This window comes from Ischnura elegans, chromosome 1 (assembly GCF_921293095.1).
Source record: "Ischnura elegans chromosome 1, ioIscEleg1.1, whole genome shotgun sequence".
NCBI lineage: Eukaryota > Metazoa > Arthropoda > Insecta > Odonata > Coenagrionidae > Ischnura > Ischnura elegans.
This window is the reverse complement of record NC_060246.1, coordinates 33,468,804-33,490,153: the sequence shown is the minus strand read 5'-3', so window position 1 is coordinate 33,490,153 and position 21,350 is coordinate 33,468,804. Positions and strand designations below refer to the sequence as shown.

The 21,350-nt window shown below is 37.6% G+C and overlaps 1 protein-coding gene across 1 annotated transcript in view; it reads right to left on the bottom strand.

The window, feature by feature from the left end:
- The window catches only part of LOC124158523 (dynein axonemal heavy chain 5), a 174,866-nt gene extending 154,591 nt beyond the window's left edge, over positions 1-20,275 (bottom strand). Inside the window, exons 1-14 of the mRNA XM_046533651.1 lie at positions 19,986-20,275; positions 18,770-18,962; positions 18,514-18,683; positions 15,768-15,893; positions 15,501-15,665; positions 14,383-14,490; positions 12,236-12,542; positions 12,075-12,092; positions 10,762-10,985; positions 9,185-9,332; positions 8,912-9,093; positions 8,025-8,231; positions 768-964; positions 477-621 (exon numbers count right to left, since the gene is read on the bottom strand). Of these exons, the coding sequence (XP_046389607.1) occupies positions 477-621; positions 768-964; positions 8,025-8,231; positions 8,912-9,093; positions 9,185-9,332; positions 10,762-10,985; positions 12,075-12,092; positions 12,236-12,542; positions 14,383-14,490; positions 15,501-15,665; positions 15,768-15,893; positions 18,514-18,683; positions 18,770-18,884 (2,112 nt within the window). The 5' untranslated portion in view covers positions 18,885-18,962; positions 19,986-20,275. The remainder of the gene's footprint in view (positions 1-476; positions 622-767; positions 965-8,024; positions 8,232-8,911; positions 9,094-9,184; positions 9,333-10,761; positions 10,986-12,074; positions 12,093-12,235; positions 12,543-14,382; positions 14,491-15,500; positions 15,666-15,767; positions 15,894-18,513; positions 18,684-18,769; positions 18,963-19,985) is intronic.
- Between the last annotated feature and the right edge of the window lie 1,075 nt (positions 20,276-21,350).

Here is a 21,350-nt window from a genome sequence, read left to right as displayed (position 1 = left end):
TTTTCATTGAACAGCAGATCTCCTTCGAAAGAGACGATGCACTTCATTAAACTTCCTTTCCTGTCCTAATTAAGTCTGAAAAGTTCAAGGAATAGACATCTTACGCTAATGTGTGAATTCTGTTGCATGAAAATCACAAGATCAAGGTATCCCTAGTCATGCAATGAAATATTTTGCAGAAGAAAACAGCAAATTAGATGACTACCTCTCACTAGATTATCATGAAGACATCCAGGCCCTGATACAGCAATTAAACCACTAAGATAACTATATTTTCTGCCATGCAACTTTAAATAATAGAAATTTTGAAAAACTCTCGAAAACCTGCCGTTGTTTAGATCATTCAGTTATTTAGATTTCGGGATTATCAATCTTCTACAGTACGTATTGTTCGACCAGAAGCCAATGACCTTCTATCACTAAGTTGATTTTCTTAACCATTGAGAAGAGACATACCAAAAATATATCATTCATACCAATGCAGCTTGTATGCAGTGGGCTTCAGTGCGCTCCACAAATTCTTCTACTGACCATGGCTCTTCATCTGGTAGTATGTGGAGAGTGACTTTTTGCATGCCAGAGAGGACTTGCAGAATTCTATTAGTATAAACATCATGGACCCTGAAAAAAATGTTTACTTATTGATGAAAATCATTCAAAATAAAAAAAAGAAATATAATAAATAAAAACAATAAATCTAGAAAGGATAAAGATCCACAACAATGCAAAGAGCTGAATGACAGGTTTTTTAGATTTAGAAGTACAACCTTGTAACAAGAACATCAAACTGCTTGACTGCTTCCAATGTTGATGCATAGAAAGGCTTCCAGCTAGGATCAGTCCACTTAATGGTATTGAGTCCAGGAGTGAGAAGTGCAGTCAAACGCACTAATTGTGGAAGAAATAGAGGACGAACCTCTAGCTTTACTCTTCTCACAGTGGTCAGAAATTGGTTCAGCAGCAGCTGTAGAATATCAATTAAGTAAATTACTAACATGCATTTGAAATTCTGTATCTCTGACCAAATTCATATTAAAAAAATTATAAAGAAAAACCTAGAAGTAATGAGCCTCTCCATGGAAAATTTTTGCATAAGCTAAGGCCTCAGTTATTTTTCTTCATCTGCAGAAGCTCTTTCATTAATAAAACATAAAGAGGCATGCCAAAACATATCAATTTGAATCTAAAAAAATTGGCAGGGAAATAAAGTACCTTATGTGGACCACGAAAGGGAATGATAAATGAATAATGAATGAAACACAATATCAAAACCATAAAAAGAATGATGAAAACATGGCCATTACATCATAATGACAAACTCTAGACAAAAGCCAATGGTGTACACCCAATTCTTCTTAAATCCAATTCATACACAAAATTGATAATATCCACCAGAGAGGAAACTTTGGGACTTATTTCAGCAGGGTAAAGAAAATATGTACCTCTCCAAATGATAGCCATCCTCCAGTCTATAAGGCAGTGTGGAATTCCCTGCCTCTGCATCATAAGCCATTTGTGACAATGTGTGAGCTATCTATCAAAGGCTTGAGGAGCACCGGATAGGATTGCGCTTGATATAAATAGGACTTGGCAGAAGTACAGGAATGTGATAGCCTCGTGGCTAGAGCAATCGAAAGGTCCCAGGTTCAAAACACTCATGAAACCTGCGGACACCCCCAAATAAAAAATCCAGTGTGGCCCAGGGAGAGGAACTCCCCCCTACCCTGAATGAGTGATATTCACATGGTAAGGCTTAATCTGGAATGAGTTCTACCCTTGCCTATCCAAACTAACTTGAATCACTGAGCGAGTCAGTGGTAGATGAATATTCTGCCACAAGCCACAAGTCACAAGATAATGTTTGACCAAGAACAGGTCTCCCCTAATAAAGGAAAACCTTCAAGAGCCCTAATATATTCATGCCAAACTGATTATTGCCAGAAAAAGAACCAAAGTTTATTGATGATGCAATGCAGACAAGTATGAAACTCGTTCTGGTTATTTCATAAACAGACATGACAAATTTAATGAAACTAACCTCACTTCCCCATGCTCACAGCCAAAGCTGTTAGGCAACAGCAAACTATCAAAGGGAGCTCGAGTATCGAGTCGAGTCAAGTACGGTAATTCTTGAACTAGGCAATACACACTGCATGCTCCAGCATATTCTCATTTTTTTCAATCCCCTTGCAAATTTTTGATTTCGAATGCTTGGCTTGATGTGAAAAGGAAAAGATTACGAGAAACATTGATGGTAATTGAGTCGCAATTAGGAGATGAATGAAAATTAATGTGTCTTCAACAGTTCCATAAGCACTGTTGAAATGAATTAACCTCTAGTAATATGTTGTGAATGTATGTATCCAAAATGCTCAGAAGAACCCTCAACAAAGATATTTGTACAATTGCAATTAATTTTGTACACGTAAATGTATCATGTAATATGTAATTGATCCTTTCAAATTCTCATGCAACATACTCAGGCAGCAGGTTTTGATGTCTCCATGTTACAGTATTACTGCCTGCAGAAAAATGTCTTTTGCAACACACTCATGTAACTGGACAAGTACTTTCTTTCCAAAGTTGCAATGCTTGGGAACTTTGGGAAGTTTTACTAAAAGTTATATCAACGATTAATATGGATCTTGAATATTCATGGAATTTTAGTGGACGAACTGTAGAACTTAGCTTTAGCTTTGTAGATTAAAAAAAGAAGTTTTCTTTATTTCTTACTTCATTCAATGAGCCATGGCAACTATTTTCTGTTAGTTCAGGAGTGAAACTAAATGCAACAAAGGAATAAACGAAAATTAACATCGGACGTCCTTAGTGCTCAAAAAGGCTAAAACATGGCATCACTTGAGACGTCAAACACCGGGAAAATCTGGCATTGCCTGCTAAAACCTAAAATTTGTATTTTTTCCATAGAAATCCTTACAATTTTTACGGATTCCCTCAGTGTTTGAGAAAAGAAAGTATGGTAGGGTATTAAAGTATCGCATAGGAAAGTATGAGCATTGCTGTGGTCCACTCTGATTACTCCGTGTATGCTGCTGGGGCGGAAGACGGTTGGACAATTGGCTGTGGTTGATGAAAAGGTATTCGGTGCCCATGTCGACTAGTATAGTGGTTGACTGCTACATATACAATTTAAGCTGAAACGCCTTGGCCAAGGAATTAGAACGACTTATCGACTTTATAAACAATAACTACAACACTTTCTGTTGGCAGATTTCTGAACTTACTGGCCTCGACAGCTTGGTAACCGAAAATACTCGAACCGACTTACCATATGTAATACTACTCGAATCACTCGAGTCTAGTACCAATTACTCAACTCGACTCGAATTTTCGAGTACTTGCACATCACTAATTACAGTAGAATCCTGATTTAAGGTTTTTCAGGGGGGACAAACTTTAAAACACTAAATGCGGAAAAACACTAAATGCGGACCTGCCATTTTTTTCAGGTTTTAGGGCCTGTAATAATTGGAATGGCTGTTTATGAATAAAAAGTATTATTTTACATAACTAAAAGGTGCTGCATGCAGCAAAAAATTCATTGATTAAGTGTTTTCAGCCCTATGAAGGTTGGATAATACTTTTCAGGAATCAGCTAAAAAAAATGGGTAGTAAAAATAAGTAATGGGAGGATGATAATAGGGTAGTTTCCTTCATCAAAGAAAACGAAAAGCATTGATTGCGATTCGTTACCCACCATTAGTGTATTCAAAATATACAAATTATTTCCTTTTAGAAATAGCGGTTCAGACGAATGGCAATGGTCCATTTTTATCCTCATTTGAAAAGGGCCAGATTGGCGCCTATGCGATGCCACTCCACGTGACATCACAGGGACTTACAATTAGTTTCTATACGAGAAGATGGGAGTTATACATCGTCTGAGGTTACCAATGCATGCATGAGGCGTAGAGCTCAGGGAAACATGTCTTAATAATCACTTATTAAAACTGGCTAAGGTCGGAAAGTTTTCTTCATTTGATAAGGTATTAATAATCCTTATTTAAGACAAGCGCTACCAGCCAGCAGGGTACTCAGCTACCCGCTAGCAGCCTGCGTCGTATCAGCGCTAAGCCTCGCCTCAAGGTCACCTCACAGGGGGGCAGCGGGAACCAGAAATAAGTCTCACGGAGAGATTTCACGGCATTCATACTTATCTGTCGCGTTTTCGCTCGCTTGAAAATTTTCACTTTTCATTTAATCGCGAAAAATAGATATCGTCATTTAAAAATCTAAATGCGTGAAATACGTTCTCCAGGTGTAATAATCTTTCGATTTAGGCAATAAAAAAATTATAGGAAACCACCCTATTGTTTTAAAGAAATATTTTAAGAAAATTTTAATATGCATCAACTGAAAAGCATTCCCACACGGAATATTATTATGGACATTAGTGATTCCATTTTTACGTACATTTCAGTGGTCTCGATGAAATTTTAAATTTTTTTCTGTAATAGTGACATGTAGGTGACTATAGCATTTCTAATATAATAAGAAAAGGTGTAAGTAGGTACTCGAAAAATCGTCATTGCATCTATAAAGATGAGTGAAATAAAGGGACAGCAGAAGATCGCTAATCCCGAAATCTAAACTACCGAATATCTAGTAAAAGGGAGATTTTCTGGAATTATACCAACTTAGCGTTTTCTGTTGCCTCGGCGAAACGAGGGATTTATGAGCCTTTAAAAAGCCTCCCGTGCGCACATTTTGGATTTCGAGGTCATCCAAAAAAGGAGAATCTTATTTCTAGTATGCGTACAAGTCGATGGTGATTCAACTCGATGATGGCACCAGATTCGTTGTCATATATCCGCGGCCTCATGCAGGTCGAATGGAACCAGGAGAAGTTGTTTACGCGGCGCGCTGATCACCTTGACTCCGACTCACCTTGTTTCTCTGCAGCTTTTAATGAAATTTGGTTGGACCTTGAATAACGATTAGCTAAACTTTAAGTTAAGTGAAAAGGTTTAATCTTCAACAAAACTGGATTTCATCAGAAAAATTGTCAGTGCCTCTGGAGTTTGGCAATTTCGTCAGGGTTACCCTGACAAAAATAAACTCCACCATGGTGGGTACAGGAAGGGTACAGGAAGGGTGGCATCCTTCATGGTGGGTAGTTACCCTTGCAGAACCCACGCCCTACCCACCATTAAGGGTAAGGGAAGGAGAGAAAAATCCTTCGTGTACCCTTCCTTGGAACTCCTTCCCTTACCATCCGTGTACCCTTCCTCTACCCACCATTAAGGGTAAGGGAAGGAGAGAAAAATCCTTCGTGTACCCTTCCTTGGAACTCTTTCCCTAACCATCCGTGTACCCTTCCTCTACCCACAATTAAGGGTAAGGGAAGGAGAGAAAAATCCTTCGTGTACCCTTCCTTGGAACTCCTTCCCTTACCATCCGTGTACCCTTCCTCTACCCACCATTAAGGGTAAGGGAAGGAGAGAAAAATGCTTCGTGTACCCTTCCTTGGGACTTAGCATTTATAACTGAAGAAAACATATCCTGAAAGACTCTCCTTAGCTACTTTTTCCTGCTAAAGAGTATTGAGTTCCGTACAAGAACGTAAGCAGTCTTTGAAAGCAAATATAGACGGGCTACACAACTAATCTTTAAAATTTCCTTAAGGAAAACAATAGTATACATATTCAGTGGCGTAGCCAGGGGTGGGGTCCGGAGGGTTCGGACCCTCCGCCCCCCCGAAGTATAAAAACACAATCATTTTCCTTCATAATAGAAATCAAAATATTAAAAAATAATGAATTTAAAAAATATTTCTTTGACTATTGAAGTTTTTTCGATTATGAAAAGTGTTTGAATAAGTTGAATTCCAATACTTACTATCCTGTTTTTCAAAACTTTTCCCACCTGGTTTTGGACCCCTCCCCCAAACGAAATTCCTGACTACGCCACTGTACACAATAGTTTCTGTAATTGTGTGAAAAAAGCTCATTTAGAAGTTCTTCCATTCACGTTTTAGGATGTAACCTATTTGTGTGGCTGACAATGAGACATCGCTAGAGTGATGTTCAGTATTAGAATGCCGATCTTATTTTCTGAAACGAAATAGGTGTGGTAGAAAAAAGTCACAGCTTTCTTCCACATAGGCCCGGGTGCGATTCTCATCTTAAGATTTTGTAGTATAAGTTCCGTTGAGAAACTACTCCTATCAAGTACCTCGATAGCCGAGGTTGTTAATCTCTAGTTCGTGATATTGTAATATGTAGGTCCTGGGTTCAAGACCACGTGAAGGCTAATTTTTTTTATGCCCTATAACTTTAACAATCACTATTGCAACTCATCCCCATTCGTTTAATTTAGTTTATTAGCGATTTTTTAAATTTTTATGTTAATTTATGGATTTTTAGTTTTTATTTTATCCTACCCTTCCTGTACCCTTCATTGAGGCTGGCCAAACCCTTCCCGTACCCTCCAGGAAGGAGAGGGCGTACCCACCAATGTTCTAAAATACCCTTCGTGTACCCTTGCTGAAGGGTACAGGAAGGGTACACTTATCCTTCCTGTACCCTTCATCGAGGCTGGCCTAACCCTTCCCGTACCCTCCAGGAAGGAGAGGGCGTACCCACCAATGTTCTAAAATACCCTTCGTGTACCCTTGCTGAAGGGTACAGGAAGGGTTTACCTATCCTTCGTGTACCCTTGCTGAAGGGTACAGGAAGGGTACACTTATCCTTCCTGTACCCTTCATCGAGGCTGGCCAAACCCTTCCCGTACCCTCCAGGAAGGAGAGAGCGTACCCACCAATGTTCTAAAATACCCTTCGTGTACCCTTGCTGAAGGGTACAGGAAGGGTACACCTATCCTTCCTGTACCCTCAATGGAGGGTAAACCTCTCCTTAATGGAGGAGTTTATTTTTATCAGGGTATGATGTCGAAGTCAACCACCAAGGGATACCTGCCGGATTTTCGTATTTTTCCGCGCTCATCTATTCTACCGTGAGTATGCGGTGATTTTTTTTCCAGTATGAGCGATTTATTTTGAGTCATGGACCGTGATAGTTCGTCAAAACTCCGATTGTCATTCTCTTTTGACATTAATTAGCACCAGATAGATATTTTTGAATCGACATCGATATCAATCAGCCGCATGTCGGTAAATTGGCTCCGGGATATGTAAATTACGATGTAAAATAATGTTGTTCAGCATGGAAAGAATGCTCTAACTCACGGTCATGACAGGGGAAACGCTTCCTCTGCTCTTTCGCTGTTCCTCCGTGGAAACTGACCTTGGAATGGATTACAGAAAGAATCTTGTAGTGAACTGCGCAATTGATATTGGGCCTTCTCTTTTGAAAAGAGAAAGTAGCCGACTGGAAAAAATATTGGGCTAATAATGGACTGCCCGTAGGGAGTAGAGTTGAAAGGGGCATAAGCCATCAATTGAAAACATTAGGTACGAGAAAACATTATTGTAGCGGCCCTCGGAGGATAACTCGTGTCATCAGTCGTCACGTATCATCGAAGTCAAGTTCAAGAAGTGAAGGATAAGGTAGTTCGAGGTTGTTTAAGGATGACTTTGCTCCATTAGATCGGATCTGATACAAAAAGTGCCTGGTCTTTGGATCAGAAGGGGAGCGAAACATTACGAGAAGACAAATCACCCAGCTTGCGAGTAGAAGGTCGCAGCGCTGCGCTCGCGGAAGAAAGCATTTGAAGAAGCGTTCCCCGGTAGATTCTATCGACTCATGGTAAACTTTCATGAGACTGTTCTTGTTGATGAGCATAAATTCGAAGATTTGGATGAACCGTCATGAAAAAACGTTAAATCGAGCAAAAAAATCTTGAGCGGGACAAATTTTTACGACCATAAATGCGGAAAAACGCAAAATGCGGAAACACTAAATACGGATAATTTTTACATTGTCCTAATAGGGAATGAATCGGGGCCCAAAAAAATAAACGCTAAATGCGGAAAAACGTTAAATGCGAAGACGTTAAATCCGGATCCGACTGTATTTTATTTCATAAAAACAAAAATAACTAACCTGCATTGAGTCATTCACTGTAGTAAAGTAATCTTGCTTTGACAATAATGTTAAAGTAACAATTGGTATTGAAATAGACATTTTTGCCAGACAACCAGCTTCACGAATAAGAAGACGAATTCGCTGATCTAAGTTCACTTTCAGCCGACCAGTGTCAGGACAAAGACAGAGAATCTTTTTACTGAGGCACTCGTCAACCACCCAAACCTATAATTTAAAAGAAATAAGCCTAAGTTAGTCATGACAATATCAGTTTTATGATAATAGTTATAATTCTGAAATCATACCCCGTTTTTGAAGATTCACTAACGAATAATCTCAGATACCCTAATTTTTTTAAGACAAGCATTAACCATCCTCCAGGAAAGTTACCATTTTTATTGATATGGGCCATTGTAACATTGATCTGAAGGGTCTTAGATTTTGATCAAGGTTTACAGAAGGTACGGATTACGGACAGTTATATTCACTTCAAACTAAGAAGCTTAAGACCTTTTATGAAAATTAAAATTTTCTTCACTTTTTGTGTGTTTCAATTCATCACATTTTTGTAAAGTTCCTGAAATTGTGTGTTTCATTTTTACATCTCTGTTTGTAATTGTGGTAGAGTCATGATTTCTGCATTTAATTTAAAGGAAAATTTGGGTATTAAAATGTAGTTTAAACACAACATATTCTGATGCTTAGGTAGAAATTATGGGACACTGGTACATCTATTAGGACAAATATTAATGAAACTGTCATGGTAGTATCCAACTCCCCTAAAACACAACTCCCAAAATTGTTTCTAAAAATCCTTCCTTAGCCCAATGCATAGAATATATAGGAGGAAACTCACTCAGAGATAATAGACTAAAGTTCATTTCTCAAACTGAAGCCAGGCTTACATTATGATTCATCCATATGGTGGTCACTTCATTTTCATAGGTGGTCAATGTTGCACACACAGCAGTATGCTTCCGAAGGAGTTCCGAGGTGGTGGGCAGAACTCTCAGCACAGGATGAGATGAAATGCTCTCAACCATATCTTCCAAGTGGCTTTTCAATGATCTGACCCATTTTATACGACCTGAAAACATAATTAGCACATATATTTATATTTTTTTAACATTTCATTGACTCATTAATGATATACACAAAATAAGAATGAAACCACCTACCAGCAATTGGAGGAAAATAACGTGGTAGCGGGGGGTCATCCCTTTGCCTTCGAAACATCTTCAATATTCGATCAACCTCTTTCTCACAATATTTTAACACTCTATCATACTTTTCATCCATGTGGGACAGAGGAATTTTTTCGCTAACCTATGGATCCCCAAAAATGTATATAGTGAGATGGGTTTGACATGTAAAACAATTAAGAGGGCGAGAGAGCTCAATCTTGAAACCAGTCTAAAATGTTGACTTGAGCCAATCTGGGGCCAGTCTGAGTGGTAAACACATCAAGCTGATTTAGCCTAGTTGCACATAAAATTTCCTCTTTGTCATCTGATGACCACTTTCTTGAGCAAAAACACTGTTTTTAGTGAATGTGGAATCGTCCATAGCATGCAATTTTGGTTTAAAATAAGGCAAAGATGTTAAAAGGTGGCTTTGACCATTTGAAACTACTTATCCAATCATTTATATTGAAAGTTAGCAACAATAACTCCCAACCAATGACCTCCCTTCACTTTGTTAAAATCCTTTCAAAATATTTTTGCGACTGGCCAGTTATCCAAGCTCGGAATATTTTGAGCCACATTGTGGAAGGAAGTGGGACCTGCAACTTTAGGGATGCGAGATGGGGAGAGAGAGAGATGGGCATTTCCATGTTTTCTCAAAAGACTTTGTCAGCAAATAGAAATGAAAGACTGTCTCAAAAACCTTCTATCCACCAGCCACCATGCGGCTCATTAGAAATTGTGGGAAGTCTAGCTTGTTGGTCAAAGGGTCAATATCAAACATACCTTTTAAAAATCTCAGCAGAAACCTAATTCCCTGAGGAGTTTCCCAAACATTAGCAAACTTACTTTCTATTAACTCACTAATCCCTTCCCATTCCTTTCATTTCCTGCTCGGATTTCTTATTTTAAGCATTTTAAAGGGCCATTGGAGAGCAATCACCATGGGATGACAAGGGAACAAAGGCAACAGACATTTGAAAATGCAACTGACTTACGAAATGTACACCACCGGGGTCTGAAAGCGACTAGATTTCCTGGAGGCTGGGCACCACCTATCACACTTTGGTTTGTTTTCATGAAGTCACATGCCCTCAGCCTTCAACCCCCAAAATACTCGAGCCTGCCTTCCAGTCGCAAAGATATTTGAAATAAATTCCAGGCATTCTAATCTTACGCTCCAAGGAATAACACATGGTAAAACTTCCATTTAGACAGCACTTTAAAAAGAGATATAATGCAAAATATGAACACATGTAAGGGAAACAAACAGAAAAGAGTCAATTGGTTAAGATCTCTATGTCAAATCCATGTTAGTAAACACAATGCACTCAGTCAGCTCAATTTCTCTATTTAGATTGGTCAGAGTTAAGATTGATCTCAGCTCAGTTGGATAATGAAGTGATTAAGTTGAAATAAAAACTGAATAGCCATTACCAATTCAGTAAAAAACCAAGATTATAAGTCTTCAATATTTGCCAAAATCAGTAGTTGTAAATGATATGACTATAGGCTAAGCCATAAATTCACTTTATTGTTCGACACAATATAATACTCAATATCAAACATACCTTTTCAAATCTCAGCAGAAACCTAATTCCCTGAGGAGTTTCCCAAACATTAGCAAAATTACTTTCTATTAACTCACTAATACTCTCTTTGAGTTGATCAGTTTGCACCAAAAAATTCTGTAAGTCATTATCAAACTCCTTGTTGCGGTGGTCTAAATAATCATAATTCTTTGCAGTCACACCTTTCTTGGCATCATCAAATGTTTTCATTGCTTCCTCCAAGGCTGAAATTAAGGATTGCACAAATGTAAATAGGTGTTTGATACATAATCACAATTCCATCACATTTAGCAAGCAAGGAAACACTAAGAACGATGTGATTTTGAGGATAAAAGGAAAAACAAGACCATGTTTTCAATCTAGGTATTCTCATTTAAAAAGTGGAAAAATGCTTCAGTATTTATATCTAACTGAAATGTATGAAACAATGTGATATAAAAATCTAATATGACATTCTTGGATACATGAAACCATTAGCTATCCCCTACTATTCAATCAAGGACCAGTATGAGCCTTCAATAGCAACCCTATTGCACTGGAGGATTAATGAATTGTATGGGAGGGGCGAGCATGATCAGAGAGATTCTCTACTTTTCCATCTAATTTGTTCCTCAGAAGCTCATCATCACTTTGAACAGGTGAAAAGTGGTACGACACTAAGCTGACCATCATGTTTGTATTATAAAGCTGGCGCAAGGGATCATCTTCACAAATTCAGATGAGTTTAGATGTTTAAAATGCCTGGCATGCACAAGCCTTTTACAGACATCAGCATTTTTAGGGTAAAAAAATCAACCGTCTTATTCACATTAAGTGTAAAATTGATTTGGTCGATTCCCTAGAGCAGTTGAGGGACAAGAAAAAGAATTCTAATTGACCCCCTGACTTTTGATTGATTATTACATATTGATTATTTAAATTGATTATTATACATCTAGTCATTCATTACTCATTTATAACACAAGGTCCATTAGTACTATAATGCCAATGTCTGCAGTCCTACTCTGTTATGGGCGACATTTTGGTTAACCCTTAGCTTTCATTTTGTTGAAGTAATTTTTGATCTCCCCCATAGTTTATGATCACATTGGAAATATGTATCACAAATAATTCAAGCACGAGAAAGGAATCACCACAGGAAAACTAAGGACAACCTTAACAATCAGTGTTAAAAATAACCAGTATGCCATACGAACACAAGCAAGCATTAGACTTTAAAAATTTGTATTTAGTTTATTTTTTGTGCTTCAATAACATATCACAAGGGATAAAATCTACTATTAATTTTCCACAAAAATGTAATGAAGACCCACCTTCTCCCAAGAGCAAGCCTGAAAGTAGAAGATACTTCTCATTAGTCATTTCCATTTGAAAATTAGCATCAACTGAGTGATGCACGTATCTAAATGCCTCATTTTAAGTTATGCAATTGGAAATCATACATTAAGAAATGTGGATTCAGGAATTAACTTACCCTCCATTCTTCTTTCAAACAGGGAATTATAGTCATCAATAAGGTCAAACAAAGATATAATGTTGTTTAGTCTCTCACAAAATGAGTCAAACTTTCCAAAGACATAATTCTCAGAGAAGCCAAAAGGAATGCGACCAGGAAGAAACTGCTCCTCTTTCACTGTGTAATATGTTTCTCGGTAGATTCGATTAAGTTGGACACAGTGCCTCAGTCTTTCACGGACATCATCCCTTGACTGTGTCCATATTGTTTCCTTTCCCCGGCAAGTTATATAGCTCTTACATGTTTCAATCATTTGATTAGTGATCTAATTGGGAAAAAAGAATACATTAGTTTTGGACTAGGAATAGTTATGAAACTACCATTGGTGTACTACCAATCAGAGTAGCACTAGGGTGTAGGTGTTAGTAGTGTTCAGGACAGTTTTGCTGGTATAAAATAGGGTACATGAGGTGTTGGGTTAAAATTGCAAAAGGAGAGGAGAGTTAGCTGACTACATGGAAAAAATAGGGAATTATAGACTTATTGATTTTTTTTAGGAGAAATAAAGGTACTGGAAAAGAACTTGAAAACATAACAGCTTTTCCATTTGCTTACTTACAGCTCCAATTTTAGCATTTTTGCATTATGCCTAAAAAAACCAGGAGATGAGTAGGGTATAGAGTAGATTTGGAGTTTCAGCGACATTATTGCAATATTGGGTATCCTATTCATAAATATAACTGTGTAGACTAATCATCAACTAAGTCAGCTTTATCTGTGATTTTTCACCTATCTACTATGATAGTCTAATTAGTTGAGTTAAATTTGCACTGCCAGCATTCTAAACATTTAATGATCTCTCAGCCCTAATGAAGAGTATAACTAATAACTTCAGGCTTTACTTTGTAAAACCTCTCCATATTGGAAGTAAGGAAATAAAACTTTGTAAGGTTCACTGTTATTTAATTATGGGCACGACCCGGGTTTCGTAACTTGGTTACATCGTCAGGTGACTGATCTTGCATGCATCATACATTTATACACAAAGTACACAAGTGACTGTGAGGACATCTATCGGAAAGGAAAAAGACTGGTTGAAAGAGCGGGGGTGGGGGTTAAACACGGACTGAAATAGGGGGAGGGGGTGGGGGAAAGGGGCAGCCTTGATTTGGGACGAGGGTTTTTCCTGTGAGGATAGGTATGTGACCAGCCAGGGGAGGGCGGGGTTAAAGTGGGCGAGGAGACGAGAGCTAAAGAAGGTGGCGGTGTTGGGGAAGAAAGAGAGGATTAGCGGGGTACATTGAGTTTTCTAAATCACAATAGTCTATGGGAGGTCGTTGAGTCCGGCTGTGGAAGGTGCTGGTATGGGTTAATGATTTCCCTGAAGGACATGGGTCACTGGGGGAATTTTGGTAAAGGCACTGCTTAGTATTCGTTCTTGGAAAGTTTAACGGCACACAGGTGGATAGGTACTTGAAAATTTAAAGGTTGTCACTGTAGGAGTTCATTGATGGGGATGGAAAAGAGAGGGGAGTGGGAGGGGAGCACTTGTTCGTTGGCAAGGGGGGTGTTGTTCTTTAAATGTTGTATAATCCTCAACGTTTCCAGGGCATCGAGTCTCCTCCTGTTTCCTTCTGAGTGTAGGATATCTGGCTTAAAATCACTATTGTGTTTGCCATCTATTAAATGATCCTACCATTTCTTTTTTTGCTTTTGTAAATACAAACAACATACGACTGGCATTCAGTCCATGTGGGGATTCTTATTTTTATATTTCATTAATGATTTATCTGAACAAAATTAAATATAATTTCATATCTTTATGGTATTTTCAATGACATATTTTTGAATGCCAAATTTTTGCAAAAGCTATGAATATCGATGCCTCTACTCAAAATCAAATAAAAAATGCTTGCCCCTTTGCTAGAGTAATTACATACGTAGGGACATGCACTTAACCCACAATATGGGCCTGCACACTCAGCTTTTTCATAGATAGCTGCACTAACTAGGAACTTTAAAGGGAATTTTTAACTTTTCACTGCATTGAACCACAACAAGAGAAAGAGTGGGGAAATTTATTTAGTATAAAGATCTATTTGGTAGGTTTACTATAGCCCTCTGAAGTAAATTAAACAACAGCCAGTCAAATACAAAATAATTACCTTAATCATAAGTGATGAAGTTCTTTCAGATGTGTTATAAAACTGAGAGACACTGTGAATGAGCCGAACAGTTTGTAACAGGCTCAAGAGGGAATCTTTCATTTTCACCTGAAATGAAATTATACAAACATACTTTTATTAAGTTTTAGTAAAGAATATGCAACTGCTTTCTAAAAATAGGCATTAGAGATTATTTGAAAGCTTATGGCACTCAAAGTCACATAATGGTGGCCAAAAGTGGGTTGTTTGTACTTGGGGGAAAAATTGAAAATGAGGGTAAAACCTTACCATTTAGATAGGTGCAGTGCTGTAGTTGGAAAAAAAATTAGGCGGTACTCACCAAAAATTCCAACAGCTGAACATGTATTATACATCCGGCCGTGAAGGTATTTTAACCCCTACACTTATAACGAGTTTGGATTTTAAGGGGTACGCCGTACTAGCCCAACTACAGCACTGGATAGGTGGCTGTTTCAATACCTGCTCTCAACTAGCCTACAGGGGATGAAGGGCAAAGAAGCACTGTGTGGGAGCATAGTTTGAAACCCCGCATCACTTTTGAAGATAGGCTGTCTTGAAGCAGACCTCTCTGAAATGTACTCCCTCTCTCAACGGAACCCCAAATTTCCCAAAATTAAGGAGTCATTGAAATAATAAAAAAAGGTTTTTCCATAGGGGCCATAAGGTTTCCAAAGAGCTTCAGTTCAAGAACAAGCAGCTTTTAGGTAACAAACAACCCAACTTGCTACATTCAACACTTTTGACATAGGCCTGTGAAGCTAATACTGAGGATGATAATAATTAACATAACACTTTATAAGCTGCACTATACATAGAAAGAAGTGGCAGAGTGGATGGATAATTCATTCAGAATGAAAAATTTTTTCAATAATAAACAGTTGAAAAATGGTTGATGGGCATAACTTGATAAAAGGAGAGGGTGCTATTGTAGGTGCAAAATCTAGACACTAATCAAGTTATACATAAATCATCCTCAAGGAGATTTTCAGAAACCTTTATTTATCATAAATAAGTGACTACTAGCAAAAAAATTACGATTTTCCAAAGAACAAAACAATGGATACGTAATTGAATTAAAGTGAATCAGTTCAACTTACTGGATCATGCAAATATAAGCAATGGCAACATTTTTCCATTGCTTGAATGAATTTAGCATTGTCACGAGCTTCATTATAACAGAAAGTTATTTTCTTGTCAGTTTCCTGCCACTGTTTGAAAATTCTTGAGTGGCTCAATTGCAGACACAGCAAAACCATTTGTACCTAAAATATAGAAAGCCAAACGATGAAGCAGCAAAACAGAAACTATTAATTAAACATCAGATCTTATAACACTACCCCATTACACTTGTACTTTCACAGTACCTCTTGAGCCTGCAAGTGGGCAACAATTTGTGAGAACTGGGCACCTCTACGTTTCCAGTACTCAAGTTCATCTTGTGGTCCACTAGCATCATTTTCTCTTCGGAGCTGCTCACTTTCCATTAGAACCTAAACGTAGAGAAATGTTATTTCTCTATTATAATCAGCTTGAGAATTTTTTATCAGTACTTAGGAAGAGTTTCACTAACTTTACTAAGAAAAAGCAGTCTTCACACTAATACTACTTAGGAACTAGAAGTGTAAGATAAAAGTACTCAATAAAGGTAAAAGGAAATGCACTTGCATGATATAATTTGAGGTCACAGAATAGGTAACAAGTATTAAACAGGAGTGCATTAACTGAAATTGCTATTAGAAACTAATGTACAAAAAACATTTCTAAGAGTAAAACATAGATGTAGGGCACTCAGTTTTTAAGTCTAAGCAATCATTTATGATATAATAGAGGAATATGATATGCATATTATTGTAGAATACGGCATCCCTCATTGCCCTACGTCTACCTTGCAACATTCCTGGCAATGCTTGTCTGTGTTCCTCTTCGACATCTTATAAGTAGGGACATGCAAAAGTCGTAAATGCGATGACGCGAATTTTAGCGCTAATTCCGGGGTTTTCCCGCGAATACGCGAATTTCGTGTCAATAGCGATTTTCTCCAATTCATGGGCGATTTTCACCAACTCTGACGCGATTTTCATCATTTTTTTTCTTCTGCCCACGCTTCTCCCACGAAATTATTTTTGAGGCATATATTTAAGCCATATTTTTTTCACTGCATTGGCTGCTTTCTGAAGTAACGAATTTTCGCGGGCCGCCGTTCACGAACAGCGCTGTGAAATCGAGATAGATGTCTCGTTTGTAAGCGGCCTGAATTTCATGGGGACTACAGACATGAACCCTGACTTAAAGACAAAATATTCATGGCCTCGAATCAATGGAGATTAGAGAAGTTGATGTTGTGGTTGGGAGAATTACAGAAATTACTACAAAAGCAAAATTGCCGGGGTTCAGTGGACATAATTAAAGCAATCCAGGAGCTCAAATTGTCTGAGACATCGTTGGCATCTAAGTGGCTTTAAGCAATTTGGATCCCCTCTGCAAATATGGACATATTTTTTTCCTGCTATAGCACTGTGTTAACATATAAGAGAACATATCTAAAAGAAGACAACTTGATCGCAATAGCAATATTTCATTTGAAATTACAGACATTCAAAAGTAATTTCTCTCTGTGTAAGCTGGATATATGGATACGCGAAGGATAAAGTATGTAAAATAGGTTAATTCAGTCAATACTCCATGTATATTATTACTTAAATTATCCCCGGTCAATAATATCATAAATTTAGAGCAGTGGGTGGGCCACTGAAAGCATAGCTCTCAATCAACATAAATTATTTTGATGTTAAAAAATCACCGATTTCAGGGCAAAATAACATCGCTTTTGTAAAAATATAACACCACTTTTGGATATAGAATAACCCCACCTTTTGCTTATAAGCAATGCTTCCGTACTCATAAGCGATGCCCATTATGCAATTATCCTCCCATAGAAAATGCACACTCCATTTTTTTACATGAAGTTTAGTTTTTGCGTAGCTTCAATGCAGTTTTCAACCATTGGGTGGTTCTCTTCCATCTTTAAAACTACCAGACCACTCTCAATATTCAACAACCAAACCTCTACCTACTCAAACCTATTCCCCCGTCACAATTGTTGCTTTCTCATACCCCAATCACTAAAAAATTTCTCGCATTTTTGCTACCTTTTACTCCATCCCCCACCCACACAACTTAATATAACGCCATTTAAATCCTTTTACACAATTCTAGCCCCACCTTTTACATTGGTTGAACAACCACTTTACTTAACCTCCAGATTAACATATAACAAGTACTGTACCTCTTGCAATCCTTCTTCCCATATTGCCTCGCTTCCCGTCCCTACCCACACTTTTTCTCACAGTTTAGATTTTGACAAATGTTTCAGCCTAGGAATACTTGCCTAATCCCAACCTCTGCCTCACTGCCAGAATTGAAAACCTTGGAGCAGTCATGCATGTGGCTGCACCATGCATTCAATCACTCTGGTCTTAAAAGGGCCCAAAAATTTCTATCATCCTTTTCTCCTTCCCCTCCCACTTCCCACCCTCTATCCCCAATTTTCTTGTTGTAGTCCATAGTCATCCTTACACTCCTCAACTCATTCTTTCCGACAAGACCAAGGAATGGTCACAAATTCGAGATGTCTACAGGGACACATAAAATCCATAATGTGCAAGATAACGCAGTAAAAAAATTTATAGACACAAATAAAAGAAAAAAAAAACTTACTTACAAATCTTCATATGAGCAATAACTTCTTATTAGATTAGAAGGTTAGAATATATATATTAGGGTACAAGGGTGAATCCAGGATTTATTTCTGGGGGACACAAGGGTCTGACAGGCAAACGTTCAGTCTTCTCATATATGAGATTAAAAACAACATACAACACATAGAGTACGAAATATTCTCTTTATTTTAATATGAGACTAATGAATATGAAATTTAATGATTGAGGCTCTGTAATTCAGAAAACAAAACAAATATAATGATAACCATATTAAAAATCTTGTCTATTTTTTAAGCATCTGGAGGGGTAATACATGCCCCTCCCCTAAACCCGCCTATGTAAGGGTACTTGAAAATGATTCAAGTGACAGGCTGTCAAGTAGAATACTAACCTCATTTACTCTTTTAATCCATATTTTTGCTAATTCTTCAAACCTTGCAACATCTTCTGGAACTTTTGACATCTCCTGCGCTTCCTCCATATTTTTAGGAGATCTATTTAGATCAGATCCTTTAGATTCATCTTCAAAAAGATTCACTTGCTCACAAACCTCTTCACAAACTATAACAAAGAAATAATGAGTACCATTCATAATTTTACTCTCAATATAATTATGATGAATGTTTTCAAAAAGAAAGTATAAGTACCACGTAATGCACTACAAAAGGATCTCAGTCCAGGTAGCAGTTGATTTTGAATAGTGGCACAGCAGCTTTCCTCTTCAGCATCACCATCAACTCCAGGGTGAGCCAAAGCCTCCATGAAAACATGTTCGACTACTCGCTCAATTGATGTCACCAAACCAACATTTTCCGCATCAATGACCCCACAGTAAAGATCCTGAATTAAGAAGAAAAATTAAAATTATAACCGTATGACTTCATCCCTTATTCTATACATTCTGGGTTGAAAGTGTGTCCAAAATAAAGTCAATTTCTTAAATTGTTTTTAGTGTTTGTCTTTTGTCTTGAATATGCTAAAGAGTTCCTGTAAAGGAGTTGTAGTGGAATCCTAGCATGGTTGTCACTGTTATTATTGCTGGTGTCATTGATGAGAGGCAAAACAAAAATATATAAAAATTCTAAAGATATTGATGTATATTCATTTTCAGTTGATTCTTTTCTATACTATTACGGAATATATGGCTGAAAATTAAATCAAATACCGTACTTGCTGCATAAAGATACATCTCTCAGGAATAAGAAATCAAAAGGGAATACCCTTTGCGCTATTGTGAAACCATTATATCATGGTCAACGTCCACATGCTAGCTAACGCATTTCCTAACTACATGAGTGTATCAAACAAGGGTTAAATAGCAATAAAGGCTTTCAACTTTTATCCAGTTTCTAATAAGTAAACAATCCTTTTGTCCCTCACATGAGGAAGACAAACAGAGTGGACTGTTAAGACCACAGAAGTATCAAATTTTTCAGTCTCATCCACGGAATTTTCAAATAAATCTAGATAAAAATAACTGTAACATAACATAGTGAAAGTTGGGGCATTCCACCTTTACACGTACATCTGTGGGTGATCACAATAATTACAATCAACACTTATCGGTTTCTATTCCACAATCCAGGGACTAACAACAATATACCATGCCTTATTGGATTACAGTGAAAATAATCTCCACATATTTCGATAAGACATTCCCATATTTCATTCGCAAATACACAAAAGCTACCGTGTATCACTTTCAACAGTACATTACATACTGTGATTGCAAGGTACAAAAGTGGAGTTAAGAGCATTATTTACGAAATTTTAGGCGTATTTATAAGTCATAGAACTAATTAATACGCTTTTTTCAGTTTTTTTCCACCCATGCCACGAGGATAAACATATTGAAACACTTACGACTCTTGCGCAAATTCACTTCGAAACTCGTCTTCGTTCTCCATGCGTAAATGATAAGTTTAACGCATAGTTTACATCGAATCACGGAATAGAATAACTTTTAAAAATATTATTCGCGGAAATATTAATAGCACTCCAACCTGCGCAAAACAAATGGATCAAATCAAGCTTTCATCTTGAACCGCCGTACATGATGACTTTGAAAATCGTTATGCTCATGTTGTTGTTGATGTTGGTCGTTCTTCTGAGCAGTCGATAGTTTCGACCAAGGGGACTGCATACAGGAGGCTCTATTCCATCCCATTTAATGCTGATTTCTGTTGCCCCTTCGGTCGCATTTAAATCAGTTTTCAAAAATGTCCGCGGTGCGGAGATGAGTGCAATGCGATCCACTTTTTCCAAAATTTGCATTAGAATGTTTTTAATTGCAAGGATTAACATTGAAAAGCTATGAGTTTCATGGATAACATCATTTTGTATATAAATTTGGTTAAAATCCCTAAATATACCTCATTACGGAAAGCCGAATCTCTTTGTCTGTTAGCGACGCGAGTGGCGACTTTTGTGAATCGATTAAATGTGCGGTGGATGACAACACATAATCCGAATGTTGGATCCTCTTTTGTGAGATGATTTTCGTGGTTTCGATGTCGCATTCATATCGAACTTCCGGAGCTGATGGAGCGGACCGTGGTGCGGGCCAATGGAACGTCTGAAACAACGTGGGACTAATTTGGAGCGTGATTTGAAGTTACATTTTCGCACCACGCATCGAAACATTCTTTAACAAATGCGTTTTATCAGCAGATTTTATATCATCAACGTCTCTCACATAATGGATTGACCCTTTTTATAGGATGTGGAGATAATGAAAATGGCGGCATAAAATTAACGACCGGTTTATTATATCATTTTCAAATATAAAGTGATGATGGGAAAGCGAGAGCCGCGATAAATACTTTTGCCTTCAAACATGATGAAATACGGTTGAGTTAGGGATTCAATGGAATATCTCTCTCTAAGCATACTCATTAATGGGAATTAATATATCAAAATATTGAATTGAAGCCTGAGCCCATTAATGGGCTCAGGCTTCAATTCAATATTTTGGCAGCGAGGGGGCGTTTTGGGGGATAAAAGAGCTCCCCAGAGCTCAGTGAAATTTTAAGTTTAATCCATTTTACTTAATTGGATTGATATTACTAATAGAATAGTGGAAGGATTAATAAAATATCCCTCACAAATCCGTAAAACTCACCATTTTGAACCATTTATTAATCTCGCACCTACCGCTTATCCTGGTGGGTATACTATACCCCACACACCCCTGTATTAGTTGCACCTAAACCCCCCCGCCCCCCAGCT